The following is a 19,360-nucleotide window of genomic DNA, read 5'->3' on the forward strand; positions in this document are numbered from 1 at the left end:
AGTAGGCGCGTAAAGACATGTCAGCGGCGGAGTACGGGTTTCTCACTAACACTGTCATGGCTTTCACACCCTGTGCACGGCAGGCAGGTGACTTCGGTCCTTTCAGATCCAGTCTGCCTGTCGAGGGATGTCCCGCTCGGGTTCTCTGCAGCTGCGGCGCAGGACTGAACAGAAGCGTCTTGTGATTTAAATGGATTGGTTTTATTCGTTGTGACTTAGCAGAGTAAACGACAGAAAAGAACGGCGAAGGGCTGCGAGACGCGAATTAAAGCAGAGCTCGTACATGATGGATGGCATTAGTTATGCAATTATGTGTCCTGAATTTTTGATTCCGCTGTTATTTGTGTTATAATGGGAGTCGTTTGCAGGGTAATTTAGGCTCTTGACCCAGTGCATGCAGATGGTGCAAACATTTTGACACTTAGTAAACACAATTACAAGATTGGCCCCGAGTGCTTACATGCCAACTAAAAAAATATGCAAAATTAATGACACGTAGTCAAACGTTTTAATCCTCCGTACACACAAATGTCTTTCTTTTTGAGCAAGAGCGTTGTTTAATCAAAGTTAGACGAGCATCCTTGATTAGAAGAACAACGAGAGAACTAATCTCACTGACAACAGCCTCAGAAACCACCTGCTTTATCATCAGCTTTAAACAAGGCATGTTTCTATTTGTGTTGTTCCTGGTTGGTGAATTATATTTGAACTCATTTTGATTATGCATGAATATTCTAGTTCTCAATTATGCATCTCCTACTGTGAAACCACAAGTGTGCTTATACTAAAAAAGGGGGTCAGATGTACAAATATCGTTCTGTAGCTGGACATGCAGCATGTATTTTAATAGATACGCCATTACACAAAAAAGCATAAGCGTATACATTGTGTAAGTCTGTGTACTCAAGAGAAACGTGTCGGTTTCTGTGTAGTTTATGGATGATATATGCTTAATTACATGCATGAGACAGTGGTGTGTGTGTCTGGAGGCTGAGTGTGTGACGGGATGAGATTGATCCTCTCAGTGGAGAACACAGCAGGAGCTCTGACATCACACACACACACACACACTCTGCTCTTCACTGTTTCATGAATGATAGTAAACTCTAGATAGAGCTCGGATAGCTTAGGATTTAAACTCTCGAAATCTGGCAACCGCAACCATGAAAGCCTGTGGAGGCTTGTTACAAATGCAAGATAATGCAAATGTCACATTAGAATGAAACATTTTCAGGATGAATAACCAGCCAGCAAATATTGCAGATGATTGGGCTTAATAAATAGAGAGAAGCAGAAATCGTTATTTACGATTACAATCCGATTTATAATGCAGGCCTAAAATCTCTATTTAGATATGAACTTTACATACTCTTAGAAGAAAAGTTCACTCAAACATGACAGTTCTGTCGTTCTGCACCCTCGTTCTTCTAGACCTGTGTAGATCTACCTGTCTTTGTAAATCAAAGCGCTTGTTTGTGAATGCTGTTCTTTTTTATTGAGTGAAAACCTAAAGTGACCGGCTTCCTGCTGAGCTCAGGAGGACAGTATGATATGATATGATATGATATGATATGATATGATATATGATATGATATGATATGATATGGTATGGTATGATATGATATATGATATGATATGATATGATATGGTATGACATTTTCTACACTCACGTGCAAAGCATCTGCTTCTTGTGCAGATGAAAGAAAGCCTTTAATTGATCATCAACAGTTATACATTTGTTATACTTTTCCTTTGTTATTCTGCGTGTATTTACTTAAAGGGACAGTTCACCCAAAAGTAAAACTTGTCTCATCATTTACTCACCCTCATGTTGATCGAGACATCTAGGAGTTTCTTTCTTCCATTGTTGGGTAAACAAACTGTTATGAAATACAGTGATTTTTTTATTTTTCAGTGTCTCTCTCTCTCTGTCTCTCTCTCTCTCTCTCTCTCTCTCTCTCTCTCTCTCTCTCTCTCTCTCTCTCTCTCTCTCTCTCTCTCTCTCTCTCTCTCTCTCTCTCTCTCTGTCTCTCTCTCTCTCTCTCTCTCTCTCTCTCTCTCTCTCTCTCTCTCTCTCTCTCTCTCTCTCTCTCTCTCTCTCTCTCTCTCTCTCTCTCTCTCTCTCTCTCTCTCTCTCTCTCTCTCTCTCTCTCTCTCTCTCTCTCTCTCTCTCTCTCTCTCTCTCTCTCTCTCTCTCTCTCTCTCTCTCTCTCTCTCTCTCTCTCTCTCTCTCTCTCTCTCTCTCTCTCTCTCTCTCTCTCTCTCTCTCTCTCTCTCTCTCTCTCTCTCTCTCTCTCTCTCTCTCTCTCTCTCTCTCTCTCTCTCTCTCTCTCTCTCTCTCTCTCTCTCTCTCTCTCTCTCTCTCTCTCTCTCTCTCTCTCTCTCTCTCTCTCTCTCTCTCTCTCTCTCTCTCTCTGTCTCTCTCTCTCTCTCTCTCTCTGTCTCTCTCTCTCTCTCTCTCTCTGTCTCTCTCTCTCTGTCTCTGTCTCTCTCTCTCTCTCTCTCTCTCTCTCTCTCTCTCTCTCTCTCTCTCTCTCTCTCTCTCTCTCTCTCTCTCTCTCTCTCTCTCTCTCTCTCTCTCTCTCTCTCTCTCTCTCTCTCTCTCTCTCTCTCTCTCTCTCTCTCTCTCTCTCTCTCTCTCTCTCTCTCTCTCTCTCTCTCTCTCTCTCTCTGTGTCTCTCTCTCTCTCTCTCTCTCTCTCTGTCTCTCTCTCTCATCTCTCTGTCTCTCTTTCTCTCTCTCTCTCTCTCTCTCTCTCTCTCTCTCTCTCTCTCTCTCTCTCTCTCTCTCTCTCTCTCTCTGTATGATTACACATGAACTATTATAAAAACATACAGCCTATATATATAGCCTTATGTTTCAGCAAGGTTTCATGTGATAACATGAAACAGCAACATTGTGAAATATATTGAATATATGTTAAAATGTAATTTATTGCAGTGATCAAAGCTGTATTTTCATCATTCTAATATACTGATGTACTGCTCATCATAAATGTTCAGATGGTCCGCTGCGTTTTCTTTCTGTCACTGGAATTTTTGTTTTCAATCAATGCTTTACCAATTATTTTTATAATTATTTAATTATTTTTAATTGTTTTACCAACAATTTCCATAGAATGTAAAATATATGCATTAGCTAACATTAACTACCAATGAACAATACATTTGTTTAGTTTATTTTTGAAGAGAAACATGCGTTTGCTCATAGTCAGTCAATGTTAGCTCATGCAGGTCAAGTAAAAATATTAACAGATACAGCTTTGATTTGAATAGTGTATTAGCGAATGCTGAAATTGCTTTATAGACATACTGTACATTGTTGATATTTTTATTTTTTAATAATGCATTAGTAAATGCTGAAATTACCATTAACTAATATTAAGAAATGCTGTAAAAGTACTGGTTATTCTTACTTCATGTTTACTAGCGTTGATACCCAATGTTTAGTAATGAACCTTTTAAGTAAGAAAGTCATACAGCTTTGAAATGACATCATGGTGAGAAAATGATGTTTTTTTTGGGGTGGACTGTCCCTTTAACATAAGCCAACTGCATTTCCACGGATATCTTGTCACATGATTGCATTTCCCCGTTTATGAACACAGCGCGTTTGCAGGAGCGCTGAACTGAGCGAGATCTCGGCGACTTTATTATTGAGTATTGACTTGGAAGTGAAGTAATAGCACTTTAAGATACATGCTCATCTGAACAACTGCTTGATGAAAGATCACTGAATGTGCATCAGACGAGGGTAATGCTGATTTCTGCGTGTAGACGTGGCTAATGATGCTGTGTGTGGAGCACAGAAGGAGAAGAGAAGGCTTGGATCAATCCCCCTCCATTCACACGTCTCTCCGCTTCACACGCACACATTCACATGCTCTATTTATCTCTTTATTCTTCACGCACATGTACAGACTCGGTGGATTAAATTACAGTAGATTCACAGTACGCTGAATGCTGCCGTTAAACCACCTGTTTTGCATTTGAACCGATAAGAAGCAATTGTTCACCAGCTTGCTTTCATATTCAGAGGCTTGATATTTAACAATGCAATATTTTAGATGGAGTTTCCGTATTAAAGCTTGTGAAATGAGGTGTTTTTCAGCGTGGTACAGTATCGTTGTAAACCGCATGCATTGATCTGTTGTGCTGCAGTGGTTGAGAAGCCCAAAAAGCTCTCATTGATTTTCATTAGTTGAGCTTCCTGCACTGAAAGCCTGTATCTGTATAGGCACATCGCTCGGAGTAACGTTGCCGTTTTATTTCTCATTTATGTGTAGTATAATCTCGGACATATATGCTACCTTAAGACAGACAAGAAAGATAGTTATTATGTGTTCATAAGTCATATGTTAATCATGAGAGGTTTAGTCAGGCCATAGGACACAGTTCAGTTTTTAATTGTCAACTACTATATCTAATGTAATTTTCTATTGAAATATTAAAAAAAATAATTACATTGGTTGTTATTTAACGATAGTGAACTGTTTTGTTTTTTTTACATCGAAACATAATCTAAAAGTAACAGACTACTTACCCCTCTTATTGAAAAACTAATAACAATAATCATAAAAAGTACAGCCAGTGCTATTGATATGCTTACAGTTTGCAAATTAAAATAATAGATGGGCACTTTTTTATTCAAACTTAAATATAAGTACTATGTATATGCTAAAGTACACTCAATATAGTACTAAATATCACTCGCTATCAGTAACTAACAAAGCATTAAAGGCACAGCGTGTTGTTGTCAGATCCAGTATAACTGGCATTGCATCATATATATATTTTTTCAGTCTCTCTAAAAAACCTTCTTAAAAAAAAAATGAAGCTGAATAGTGGACACATGACATGATCTGGAACTTCTACTCTACTCTTCCTAATCTTCCTAATGTAATTAAAAGGAAGGCAATGCAAAGTGTGTATTTTCGCAGCTTGGCTCTGCACAGCGTCTTGTAATCCTTGGAGGGTTTCTGTGGTTTCGTTGGCATCTCTCTCGTATTTACTCTCCTTCTACTGCATTTTGCAAATCGTGGGCGGGGCTTGTAGAAACAGTCATTGATCTTTTGCGGTGATGTCATACTAAGACTAAATATGAAATCGTTTTAGTGTAATTAACTAAAAATTGATAGCCCGATAGTCATGAGATCTCATTTGTTGTGGTAATATCTGGAAATGTTGCATCCAAAACAACTGCGTTGTGCAGATTTTTTCAGCTTAATAAAAGAGTTTATGTTGAGACTTTGACTTTTATACTTGAATAAAATGATCTCATTCCTCTTTTGGATTGATTTGATTAAGGGTGTTTGTGTTTGAGAAGAAACCAGGACATGTTGGAGAGTGACCTGGCTGTTGCTTGGGTGTCTGTGACTCAGGAGATGGACTCATACACGATGTGTGCTCCGTCTCAAGTGCATCCATGCTCCTCTAGTCTGCCGTTTACGACACACCGTTGAGGAACCGCCTCTTCAGCTCCTCAGTGGAGCATCTAGACCACGACTTCCTGAAAGAGATGCACCCTTCTGTGTTCAAGACTAGCTTTCATTTGTTTCGTCAGCCAAAGAAGTTACGTAAATGAATATAATCAAAAGAATACTAACAGCTTTCATTGACAAAGCTTTGAAAAATGTTGAACAGTCTTTGCTGAGTGTGTTTTGTGGCTTGCTTGGTTTAAGTCTGTCATGGATGAATTAGCATGACGCTAAAACAGCCAGTAGGTTGCGCAATGATTCAATGAATCATTCATTCAGTCGATTCATTCAAAAAGGCTGATTTAAAATAGTGTCTGTTTTTATGGATTATTGAATCACTGACTCAAATGATTTGTTCAAAAATAGGAAGTGCTCCGACTTAGATTGAAATGATTGTTTTTATCATAACAGAGAAAAACAGACAATATTTTGTCTTATTTAAATGCTTTAGCATGTTATAAACAGGCGCTGTGAAAAAACATCTACTGAGTAAAGTCATGGAAATTATTAGCGATGTCAAACGCATAAACGTAATTTATCGGTAATGTGTTTATATATTATATATATGCAAACACGTGCATGCATATATTTGTAAAATGCTGTTTATATGTTTAAAAAATGTATATACGATACACAGCCACTGTAAATAATTTTTTTAATTATTGTTCTAAATAATACAGAATAATTGGCTTTTTATGTGTAGTATTTATTCCGAACGATCAATTCTGAAATTTATGAGAAATCTGGTGCATTGGCAATTATTACTTGGCTAACAATAGTAATAATTAGCGTCTCTGAATCACACATGGTAAGAGTGATTCAGTTTAAAAAAAGAGGAGCCGGCACAATCCCCCATAAACACTGGAAACCCCGCGCTCACGAAATGTCCTGCGGCAGATTTCGCCTGCGTGGCACAGTAAAGCCTGTTTTTGACTCAGGCTGCTCTCTGATGCCATCCAAGTATCCGAAGGCAAGGCCTGCATTATCGTGCTCCATCAGCAGTGTTTCCCAGGCCTGCCAGCTTCTTTGTGGCAAATCTCGCTCCGACAAGTAGGCGACTGGCAGGAGACCAGAGGCGAGTGACAACGGGCCGTAGTGGAGATGCATTCGGAGGTGCCAAGTCTATTCTTCTGCACGGAGAACCAGCGCCAAGTGGAGCTCACCTCCCTATCCGTAACACACGCATGCTCACGCTATGTGAGAAATGCCGCTTTTCAATTGTTAATTGTCTTCAATGATTTTACGTGTGCCAGCTCGGCCTGATTATCTGCCCCCTGGTTGCTTTCTGGGAATTAAAGCATGTCGCAATAGTTGCGTGCTGCTGTAACCAGCTCCTCCGCGGTGTAAAGATTCGTGCTCTTCCCGTTCCTATCAATCCCGTGTCACATTCTTGAGGAAACAACAATTTTCTGCCTATGAAAAGCCAACAATCTTCCCCCTTCCCCTGGCTGTGTGTCACAGATGGTGGGAAAACCTTTGTAATGCTAATATAATATCAAACTGTGCAGGGACAGCTTAGCAGCGCATTTCGTGCACCGAGCGCCCTTTCCATTGAGTGATTTAACTGGAGCTGGAGGAAGAAATGGCCACCCTTGGACCCGAATGAAAAGCCGGTGTTGTGAGTGGGTTGTTTCACACAACATAACATGCAAAGGCCTGATTTCCCTCATTGCTAAGTGCAGTTAATTAATGTCAGACCAGGATATGCGCCACAATGCGTGATGCGTCAGCCTGACATTTTAAAAACATGTTTCTTAAAGGAATGCTCCGGGTTCAAAACAAATTAAACTCACCCGGCAACATCTGTGACACGCTATCAATTACCACAGAAAATAGTTTCCACTCGCAGTTTGTAAAAACAAATAAAAATTGTTTACAGAAATGCACTTACAATAGGAGGCTATGGGGAAAACCACTTCAGGGGCTTGAAAAGCAGCTCGTGTTGATGTTACGCCACTAATATATATTTACGTTTGATGTTTCCGTGCAGAAATGTGCTATTTGAGGTGCAGAGTGACTCAAATCATCCTTTTAGCTGCGGTTGAACGAATGGTTATGCGTTATCAGAGTAATTCCTGCGGGTTACGACATCGGCTCCCTTTGTGTATCGCAAGCGAAAATGAGCTTGAACTTTAACTCACGAAACCTTGTAAGAGTACTTATTACACTCGGAGGTAGTAAAGCGCACACTTTAGGCACTCGGGTGTCCCTTTGAGGCTCCTTCCCCTAGTATTTTTCTGTGACAGTGAATTTGTGTGATGTGAATTTTGTGTTGTATTGTTGTGTTGTATTGTTGTTGGTGTATATATACAAACTAGATACTCATACTTCAGTAGATTATCACCAAAATGGTGCTACAGTGATAGACACGGAGATGAATCATTGAAAAAGTCTTTTTTTGTGTACAAAAGTAATCTTGTCATTTCGTAACATTCGGATTGAACCACTGATGGAAGATGTTTTTCATACTTTTCTGTAGTGATTGACCAGCATCAAGCCGATATCTTGGAAAGCATCACACACGATCAGGATACACACACACACACACTTCACAAGATCTCAGCCAGATTCCACTAAGTTTGTGAGTTTTGTGAATTTAAGTGCATTAGTTATATATCTGTTATAAGTATATATATATAGTATATAACTATTACTGATAATATACAAAAGCGATCGTTATAATACTTCTTTGTAAACATTTTAATTGTTCTGAATGACGGCGGCGAACACGAGGGAGAACGTGAGCACTGTGTGTTCAGCCGCCTCCTTTCTCAGCTCCGTCAAACAGAAAAATAGTTTTGGCCGACGCCGATTTCTGAAGAGTGCCAAATATCGTCCGATAAATCAGTCTTGCCGATATATCGGCCGACCACTGCTTGACAGCGTTCACCACTGGGACAGTCACAAGCCCCTAGTTTTTATCTAAAATTTCTTAAATTGTGTTCCAAAGAAATTAGCAGTCGGGCAGCACAATTTTTGTTCGCGATCATGCGTTTCTCTGAAGTGTGATGTCGGGCTGATTGTGGAGTGGCCTGCTGGAGACAGACTGGCAGGGCTGCCCACGCACCAGCCATACCTTTTCCGCTTTGTCCTTGTCACTTGCGAAGAGTTCAAAAGATAACGAGGAAAGCCAGGAGCGGAGCGTTTGAAGCGCGGCGAGGGTTGGAGGGCCGTGTCAGCGGCAGCAGGTAAACACCGAGGCGACAGACGTCCTCGGAGCTCCTCGACTCGTGACTTCAGTGCGGCGTCACTCCGACTTCCCCTCCTATCTGAATCTTTCATATCCCTGCAGGATGAAGCCTATTGCCTGTCAATGTAATAGTGCATGCTGGATTACGGGGTTATTTCCCCGGAGTGCAGATATGAGAGAGCGTGTCACTCATCCGTTTCTGGCTCCAGCGTTGCCAGGGAGCCTCCTTGCACCAAATTTTCCTCGGCTGCTTTCTGGACCCCGTGCCACGGGATGAAATATGCCATTTGGAGAATTGTTGTTATTCCGGTCACACTTCAGATGCGGCGAGCTCCAATAAAATTCCCTCTAATTGGCAGGCTGCAGACAGAGCTCCTCCGACACACGTGGGGTTTTCACCAGGGTTTAATAAAATGAAATTTCTTTAATTAGCAACTCTAATATGTGTGTTAATAAGTACAGAGCTCTGATTGAAAGAGCCACAGATTGCAAATGCCAAGATTAAGCATTAATTACTGTTTTTTTATAGGATAACACATTTTATTTACCTTTCATGACAATCAACGGTTTCTTCACCTCTCTTTATCTGTTTCTTCTTAAGTTATTATAAATATAGAAGCGTAGTAGGTAGCCAAGCAATGCGTGAACATTTCATTTTCATCCACGATATTAGTTATTATGTCTAACAAATCAAGGAAGTATAGATGCATATAGAGACATATAAATGCACACATCATTTTACGTTCAGATTTATCAAAATATTTTCACCAAAGCAAAAGGTGTCCACGTTTTTGTTTGTATATTTAAATAAATACGCATTTTTATTCAGATTTAATCGCCAACCTTTGATTACATTTGCATGGGTTTTTTGATAAAATATGCTTAACGAAGAGAAGCTGGTTTGATTTGGAATGGAATCTGTATACAGTTTATAGCCCTTTGTGAATGTGTGTTAAAACTCAAAACACAGAAGTCAAAGGCAGTTAAAAGTTAAATCGCACTTTCCGTTGGAATCAATTTATGTTGATAAAGCAAGGAAATTACTTGTCATTATGTATTAATAGAATGCTAAAAGTAATTTAAATATTGTGCTAGATGTGACAAATTGACAATTTGAAGGTCGTTTTGTTGCGTTGCGAAGTGTGACGCAACTTACGATGCAACGCTAATTCATTTTAATGGATGCAAAGGCTATTACGCCGTCAAACGCTGAGGTCTGTTACTAACACGGCTGATGTTAAGATGTTCAAATGTCGGCGGAGCGTTTGCGTTTACGTTTTGCTGCAGATCACACAAACGGCTTTCTTTTTGCCTCTTCCAGTAATAATTTTCTCTTCTGAAATGGATTCTTAAACGCTTCGAGCAACAGAGCAGCTAAAAAGATAAAAGGTAAAGACTGACCAAGACAGAATGAGAATGTACTTCTGGACCGTGATGCATCAGTCAAGCAGATACATAACAAAAGGCTGAATTAGTCAAGGATTCTGCCAGATCAAAAGTCACTGGAGAAAAGAGCACCAGAGTAATGAAGAATCTTTGTCTCTTGAGACAAGATGATAGATTCGAGTCTCAGGCCTGATGGACAATTATGAGCAGAGCTGACCGGGACACTTGACGCTTAAGAAATTGACATGTTTTTTTCAGAGCGCTGTCAGAGGCTTTCAGACCTGATACGAGAAAGATCCCTGGAGAACATGGATGTTAGCTGAACATTGGTTGTATTTTATTTGTTACCGCTGCAGACAGACGGATTCCTCCTCGCGCTGAAGTCGATGACCCGAGCACAACACCAGTGATTTCACACGCCGAACACTGCTGCCTGCTCTGTCTTACTTATCTGAGCCTAATTGGCATAATGAGTTATTGTCTAATCTATACGGTCTGGCATAAAACTGAAACACAGCCGAGTGAAATAAAGTGCGCTTTAGATTTGATAATTGCACCCCAAAACAATAGCAGAGCTTTTTAAACCCGTGCTTTTACATTTTAACCAAGAGTCCGGGATTGCAGTGCAGATGCTAAGCAAGGGTTCTTAGAGGCCATCGATGCTTTGCATCGCCATTTGAGAGCCCACCTTAAGTCTCTGTGATATTCTTGTCTCCAGATGCATCTCACCTTCAAGCTTTATATCTTTTATGTGCGTTTTTTTTGTTCCGTCACCAAGGAAATTAACAGCACGCTTCTCTTCAACACGTTGCATGGTTAATTCAGTCTCTGAATCTGTGAGCAACAGTAGCTAGGACCTCACTGTTACCTAAAACAAAGCTAAAATTTAATGAACTCTCCCCAACCTTCATGACCATTCGAAAAGATTTCCTAAGAACGCACTGTCCTTAACATCAACCTGCCAAGGGACTATGGAGGAAAATACGCCATTTTGGCTAAATTTGACCCATTTCACATGTATTATTTATGTGTGTTGTCCCTCGTTAAAGAAATAATGAACAAACAACAACAAAAACAACCAAAAAATAATCAGCAGATTGTTTCATTAAAAAAATAAATATATAAAGACATTTGCCTCAATAAACCCCTACTTTGCTGCTTATTAATAGTAAGGTGGTAAGATTAGGAATGATTTATAAATACTCATAAATAGCCAGTATGCTAGTAATATGCATGCTAATAAACAACTAGTTAATCATGAGAATTAGTCTCTACGCTAAAGTCTCATTTTCTATTAAATACATACAAAGCTATATATCTAGCACATGTTCCAGATTTTATGTACAACGCACAAGGTTCCTGCGAGGTTTTGTTTAGGCACCGTACCAAAAAGAGCCGTTTCCCATCATTCCCATTTGTGTGTGTGTGCGTAAGAGATGAACACCTTTGCTCAGATGCTTTCTCAAGAAACTTTTTGATTATAAAATATTGTAGCAATTTGACATTTGACACAGCTCTTATTTGAGCCACAGTCGAAACATTTGATTAAAAGAAAGCAGCGCTGCTGTGTGTGTGTGTGTGTGTGTGTGTGTGTGACACAACACCGCAGACTACTGTTTAACTTCCCCTCCGCTCATGTACATTCCCTCAATCAAACACGAGGGTCGTCTGTATGACGACTGCGTTCCAGAGAGCTGACCTTTCGTCACACGGGCGCAGCATCCTTGCTCTACTAGCCGTTTCCTGTCAATAATCTTTCTAGCTGTGGTTTTTGTCAATTAGTGCATTTGTTGCTACAGCGGTTCGACTCCGGGCCTCCATTAAGTAAATACAGCAGGATTTGGCTCATTAAGTCTGTGACTGCAGTCCTCCGGGATAGTGACAGCTTCGGCAATATGACCTTTAGACACCTAATCAACTTTTAACACCTCACTGGATCTCCTCAGCAGAGAGAGCGAGAGGACGATGACCAGTCGCTGAAATCAGCCAATCTGCTCGATACGAGCGCGTCGGCCCCCGAGGTGTCGCTTCAGCCGGAGAAATCTGTTGAGCGGCAATCTCTGTGAAGCTAGAGGCTTTTTATAGGAGACGTGAAGAACAATCTGATCCGCACAACAACTAAACAGACAAACACGGATCTGAGCGCTGGCACCATTCAGCAAGCGCTGCTGCTCTCTGGGTATGTTTGCATCTTAAAGCTATTGTTAGTATGTGCACCCACAAAAAACGCTACTGCATTTTATTAAGTAAGCGGTTTATTTTAGCTACATTTAAAGAAACGAATTTAGCTGAAAATTTGTTAACTAAATTATGACATCAATAATGTCATATACAAACATTAAAAGTATACAGGTGCTTTTTTATTCCAGGGATGAAGTGTGACATGCTATATATAATCAAAAATTACTTTTTTAATAACCATGCATGCTTGGATTACTGTATTGTGTCCAGATATTTTCCTATATATATTTAATTTTTACTACAATAGGATCACAACAGTATTTTTTTATTCATAACAGTTTAATTCCATTTAAATCAACGCAAAAGCCATATATAAAAAGGACATGTTATGTGTTTATTTAATGAGATTTCTCGCAATATGATATTAAAAATGTTAGTAGAAATATGCCTATCATGTCCAAAGTTTTAAAAAACACAATGATCCTAAAAACGTCCTCTCTCTCTTTCCCTGAAAAGGAACGTCAACCCTATGCAGTAACACAGCAACTAACCTGTCGGCCATTTCTCAGCATGGAAATGTGGAGGAAAATCTACCGTTTAGTTCTCAAACCCTTAAAAATGGACTGATTCCACCGAGAAGAGCTTTAAGATGCGTGTTGTGTGTAGAGGCAGTGTGTCAGCAGAGGAATAATGAGAGGTGTATGAGAACAGATGGTTAATTCAAGCCTGCCTCCAGCTCTCAGATCCACAGCAAACAACACCACAACAGCTTTTCTGCTCAGACGTTCACATTCATTTATTATCTGTTTTAGAATAGAAGCTCTAGTGTAGGGGTGGGATGACCCACATCGGATATCTCAATACAAGTACGTTTATTCCACAGTAGCAATCGATATCAGGGGGGTTTTCTTTTGTTACAAAAATGAATACTATAACTATTGTACAGTTAAAAGTAAGCCATTCTCAAGTTTGCTGAAGACAAACGAGAAGTCATATCGGAACAAACAATACGTTTTAGCATAGCTCTAGGCTAACAAAACGATGAAATAATACATAAATTATACAATCGAATCGTAAAAATTATACACTGCGCCATCTGCACTGGATGAATTAAACGCACTCAAATCAAAGTGAAAATCAAAGTCTTTTGTTGTTTGAATAGCATTAATGACAAACAGCAGCACAAACGTATTAGGCTGCTGAGCCCAGATAATGATACACACCTGATCTATTCCAAGTGCTCACCTTCACTCACCAATATGGCGTTTTAAGCACGATAAACCACAAAAAACAGCATGTTTGCGCTCGGATGGCTTAAATTATCTGAGAGATTTAAATGGCATGGTTTTAAAAGATGCACGCAAAGGATAAACTTCAGTGATGACACAGATCCGCAGCATCCTGAGCATCGCTGAGATGATAATGCAGATCTTTTTACTGATTGTCGAATGTTTACCATACGATGGGTTGAACGTGTATGGATATTTATTTGACTCTTCAAGACAGACACATTTCTGAGAAAGATGTGGTAGATCTTTAGGAGAGTTCAGCTCTTCACCTGAACCAGCTGATCAGGGTCAAAGGTCACTCAAACTGAACTTTTTCTTCCATTGACTTCCATTCATACTGATGTGAAGGATTGAGACAAGAAACACAATCTCATGGGAATAACTCTGTGTCCAGTGTATTTTTTTAAAAAGCTGCCACAGAGCGAATGTAATATTACATCTTTTGTCCAAATCTTTTTATGTTCAAAATATAGTATATTTTTGTCTTAGTTGAACTGATATTGTTTTGCTTTAGACTATATTTCTACCATAAAAGTACACAGACCATATCATATAAAGATGTTTTATTATAATAAGTATATTTCTTTAGACAAACAAAGAAATTGTAATTATTGTTGGTCAGAACTGACACATTTATTTTGCCACAAACAACAGCTAAATTAGCTGCAATGTGATATAAATACTTTGAAATGCTATAATTAACTGTAAGTACTTTTCACTTAAAATGAAAAGTCTCTTACATTTAGTCTAGGACTAGGTTTAAGACTAGGTATAAACCAGGGGATTGTGAGTCAGTGCTAACTGTCTTTTACGCAAAATAATATTTTCTGTTACGTCATAAAAACATTTTTTCTGCCAACAGCCTTCGCTCATAGTTTGGCGGCTGTGGTTTCTTGTGATTTATCAAATGTCTAATGCCTCTTTATAGTGAAAAAGAAAGAGCAAAGTGATGTACGGATGAATTAAATCCAAATGTGAAGGTTGGTCTGCTTGTGTATGAGTCAGAAAGTATATGCAAATGCCGTTTAAAATATTATCGCAGGTATGTTGGCGCAGATCTGAGAGCGGCGTGAGGCATCTGTTCTCAAAAGGAAATATTATTAATTACTGGTCTGCTTTCCAATTACTCTCATTGCCGTGGAGAAGAAAGAATTGTTATGGAGGATCTCTTTTGTGATTGGGCTTTCCTGTGGGCAGAAGATTTCAGATTTGGAGAAATATGTGCAGAGGTGTGTGTGTGTGTGGACGGTGTATTATTATTATGATGATTCTTGGGTCAACCTGCTTACATATAGGGCTTCTGGTGAGGAACGAGGAGACATTCGCAGTCACTCAATATAGCCTTTTGTTCACAACATGTCTTCAGTAAATCCTGGCATGAGCTGTTAGTAACCCTGGCCCTTATTGTATAATTCAGTTCGGTTTAGTCAGAATATGAGCTTTGAGACGATCTACGGTTAACGGTTACCATCTCCAACTAAAGCTTAAGTCACGTGCTGTAAACATTTCTTAGTCTTCGCTCTTTCGTATGTCATGAGATTTCAGCGCTAGGCTAATGACACTTTCTTACCAGAAACTCCACAGCAAAATAAAAAGACATTCATTATATATCACAGACGGCTTTATTCATTATACAAGAGTGCATTGTTTGCTCATTAGCATTTAAAATGGGACCATCTCCTTCAAACGTTGTAAGAAGCTATCAGAAACCTTTTTTTGTTTCATAAATGAAGCCAATATGTACGCAATATTACAATACACCATTGCATATAACAATACTGCATCTCACTGAACCTTCACATCTATCCCGTTCATTACTAAAGTCTAATAAAAGCTGTATGTAAAGAGACCTCGGTTCTGCAGAATGAACTCTGTTCTGAGATAGAGACGACTTCAACGCGGTTTATTCTTAAACGCATACGGCAGAGATATTTAGTACAATCAGCACCCGTGAGCTGACATTTAATTCAACAGGAGCTCAACTGCGTGTTTTTCCATCTCAGACGCTTCAGGCAGTTTCTGGTGCCAGCTAACACAGTCCAAGCGCTAATGCAGGCTTCTGTTTTTAGAGATCTGTCTGTCTTTTTTTAAGGGCAAATTAGCTCTGTTCCTCAAGCTGCCTGGGAATCACAGGTGAGCTCCGGACATGAAGACTACATGCTAAATCTAAAGTCGACGTGAAGCTAGCACGAGGATGTCCAGTGACCATATACGCTCTTATGGGAGCCACAGGTCGGTGTGATTTTAACCTCGTTACTGATAATCCTAAACGTTTTTTGGCCAAACATGCCAAATCGCATGCTATCTCTCCTAAATAACAGGGAATTAAAAATAGGGGCCATTCAAAAAGAAGTTGTTTTTATCCATTCAGCTGCGCTACTTTCCATGCTTTTTCTGGATGAAATCTCTTGCAGTGTTTCGCGGATGACATTTGCTGTTCAAAAACACAGCAATTAAGTTTAAATAAGTTCAGCTTATGAAAGATGCATCTCGCATTTTAATAGCAAAAAACTCATGAGTCCCCACCCCACTTTCAATTGTTTTACTTCAATAATTCTACATTTTTTGAATGAAATCATTTTTGGACATTTTTTTACAGCTGCCTCGGGACTGTGCATCATCATCATTAAATAAAATGACTCGCATGACAAAATGAGGTTTTGGTCATATCTCTCATCTCAGCTCAGAACCTCAAATATGATTTTAGAGAAACACGTGATTTGCTTTGTGACTTTTTTTCAATATCAGTGTTTGAGGAGACAATTGAGGGCAAAACTAACACTCGTATTTAGCTGTTATCTCGACATGAAATATTTGCTGTCGTCAAAAGCCCATACAGTGTATAGATTTATATTAAACTGATTCATAATGCTTTGTTGGGTGATTATGGGTTCAATCTCTCATAAAGATGTTAAGTAAATAGTCTTTTTCCCAGCTCAGAGCATGTTTGTTTGCTTCAAGAGCTCTTGATGTAGCGGTCCAAGTTGTTGCCTATGTAGTGTATTCCTAATCGCAGATGTTCAGTATAGTAAGGATGCTGCCTATCTAGGCCTAGTCATATACAGCAGGCATGTTGTTGATCAGATCTGCTCCATTTCTGTGTGTGATTTTTGACACTACTTATATGTCATGATTCTTTTACGTTATAGCAGCGATTAACACCATCGTTCTGTGCCATAAAATGTTATTACTCCACTTAACATTGTTCATGCGAGTTGCTTCAGTCTCAGAAGTCATTCCTTTTGCCTGCAGTGAATAAATCGTGACGGCTTGAAGTAATTACCATAAACAAATACGGTGAGCGCTATATATACATACAAAGTTTCCAGGGGTTAACAACTGTACTATGGGTGTTAAATTGAGCCTAAAATAGTAGATTGTTGCATGCAGTTGCCGTGGCGATGCAAGCTCTGGTACTTTACTTACGTCTTGCCTTGCAGCTTTTGACTTCAAACTGTAAATGTCTTGGTTACAATTAGTTCAAAAGAGAAAGCAGTAGTCCTTGATCCGTTCTGCAGAAATGGCTTCTCATTTACGGTGAACCCAGAAATGACCGTTTGGAGGAAATGTAGACCCAGAGGAGCATTATTTACTAACAGATAAATTGTCTGATGTGTTTGTTTGTGTGTGTAGGCAGAAGTGATATAATGAAGCACCACTTGAGCAGGACACACTCCCATTGATGGACAGCAAACAGGCCCGGATCATCTCGCAGGCTTTGGGCTCAACACAAACCGATGAACTGGACCAGACGGGTAAGAATTAACACCAGCCATAAAATCCCATGTCCCTTTGGTTTGGTTATGTTCATGTTGCAACTTTAAGTAAATAGACCAGCCATAGGTTTTGTTTTTTCCTTCTTATCTGAAATGCTTTTTCGTTGTTTTTACTCAGAGCTTCAAACCAAACTATTAGAGAATATATTGGACTCCAAAAATTTGCTGTTACTACACCCTCGGGCCATCCAAGATGTGAATGTTAAACATTAGCTGAAACTGCAGTCGTTGTAGATTCATAAAATACAAGTCATCAGCTGCCCGTCTTTGAGAATAAAAAAAGCATATCAGCTGAACATTATTTACCTGTAATCCAGAGGCAAATGGGGCAATCTGATTCTTTTCTGTGAACTGATTCTTTCAGAGTTCGTTACAATTAACTGATTCAGTGTACTCGTTTTTTGTAAGCATGCTATAATGTAGCATACGCAATTAAACTATTAAAAAAACCCAATAATAATGTGAAATGTGGATGTTTTACATGTCAAAGGCATAAAAAAATCAATAAAGGGTTAGCTCACCTAAAAATGAAAATTAGCCTGTGATTTACTCACCCTCGAGGCATCCTGAGTGTATATGACTTTCTTCTGCAGTGCAAAGCAAAGGAAAACCATTCTCCTCTTGGCTTCGAAATCGAAATTTGTTTACAATTCCTCCGTTTGTACTTCTAATTCATGACCGGCGTTTAGTTTTGTTCTCTTTCTCTTACAAAAATGCATTGAATTAGGAGGCTTTTTTCACCCCCTTGAGTCATATGAGACACATTTTGTTATGGATGCGCACGCTTTAATTGACGTCTTTTGGACAAAAACACCCACCCACTGCATATATACACCTAGGATGCCTCGAGGGTGAGTAAATCACAGGCTAGTTTTCATTTTTGAGTGAACTAACCCTTTAAGCTAGTTAAACTCTTTTAGATAAACAATGAAAAACCATGAAAACATTCATTTAGCAAATACATTCAAGGGCTCTGTTCACACAAGCTCATATTAAAAAGTCGAACCGTTTCCTCAGTTCAGTGAGTGTTAGAGGAACTTGAGCACTGAATCAGTTCATTCATCACAGGATCAGATACGCCACTATTTTGGCTCATTTTGTGTCGGTGGGACTGTCAGGCGTCTAACAGTGAGTTTTGATTGAGTAACCTGTAAATCTGTGCTGCTCCAGCTGCGAATGCTCTCAGACGCTTCAAAAGGGGAAGGTTTAAAAGATGATTCGTTCGTAAAGCAGAACATCTCTCTGGATCTTTGGCCTGAGGTTCTGGATTACAGGTAATAATGGTCTAAATAGTATTCAGTTTCTTGCACAGACCTGCGCTTCACTTCATAAGACAAATAACAGTTTTTTTTTATTCTCAAAGTGGCAGTAGCCATTGCATTGGATCACCAAAGACCAAAAAAATCACACGTCTTGAGGGCAACTTAACAGAAAACTCTCCGTTTAACATCTTTCGAATTTTGATGCAACTATGCTGGCAAACTCGACAGATCCTGTGATTGTTTCATCCTCTGACACGCTTGCAACATTAACGCGGCGTCTCGTAAAGACTTTTGTTTCCAGGCAGACAGATAAAAACACCCTACAGAGGATAGTAGATGGAGAAAGGGAGCTCGGTGTGCCGTATGCCTCAGACGGTCAGCGAAGGGAATGTGGGTGTCTTGTAGGCGTGACATCTGAGTCTTGGCTGGTTAGGGACGTCTCTGCTTAAGGATAACAGAAAGAGATGTGACGTAACAATCTGTAAATCGTGGCAAATATCACAGATGATTATGCTTAATAAATCAAAACATCCCAACTAAAATATGATTTATCATGCACCCCGTGAAGTATAGGCTTCTGCTTCTGAAGTGCACGTACCCTGCAAACCTCTATAGTAAGAGCAGCGCTGCACATGTTGTTTGGTAATAGAAAAGCATTATATTCAGCGGCTTGTCAGAGACGCCGTTCATGTGATTCAGTGGCTGTGCTCGGGCTCTCAGGTCTGTCACGCCACGGCAGGCGCAGTCCTCTCGGTTCCAGTTCAGGGAATTGGGGCCCGGAGCTCAAAGGGCCACACTGT

General features: G+C 39.6%; 1 protein-coding gene across 1 annotated transcript in view; it reads left to right on the forward strand.

Annotated features, from left to right (window-relative positions):
• Nucleotides 1-19,360, forward strand: part of nexmifb (neurite extension and migration factor b) — a 49,013-nt gene that overhangs the window by 17,886 nt on the left and 11,767 nt on the right. Inside the window, 1 exon segment of the mRNA XM_043257867.1 lies at nt 17,156-17,277. Within this exon segment, the coding sequence (XP_043113802.1) occupies nt 17,205-17,277 (73 nt within the window). The 5' untranslated portion in view covers nt 17,156-17,204.

The sequence above is a fragment of the Puntigrus tetrazona genome, chromosome 14 (genome assembly GCF_018831695.1).
Source record: "Puntigrus tetrazona isolate hp1 chromosome 14, ASM1883169v1, whole genome shotgun sequence".
Taxonomy (NCBI): Eukaryota; Metazoa; Chordata; class Actinopteri; order Cypriniformes; family Cyprinidae; genus Puntigrus; species Puntigrus tetrazona.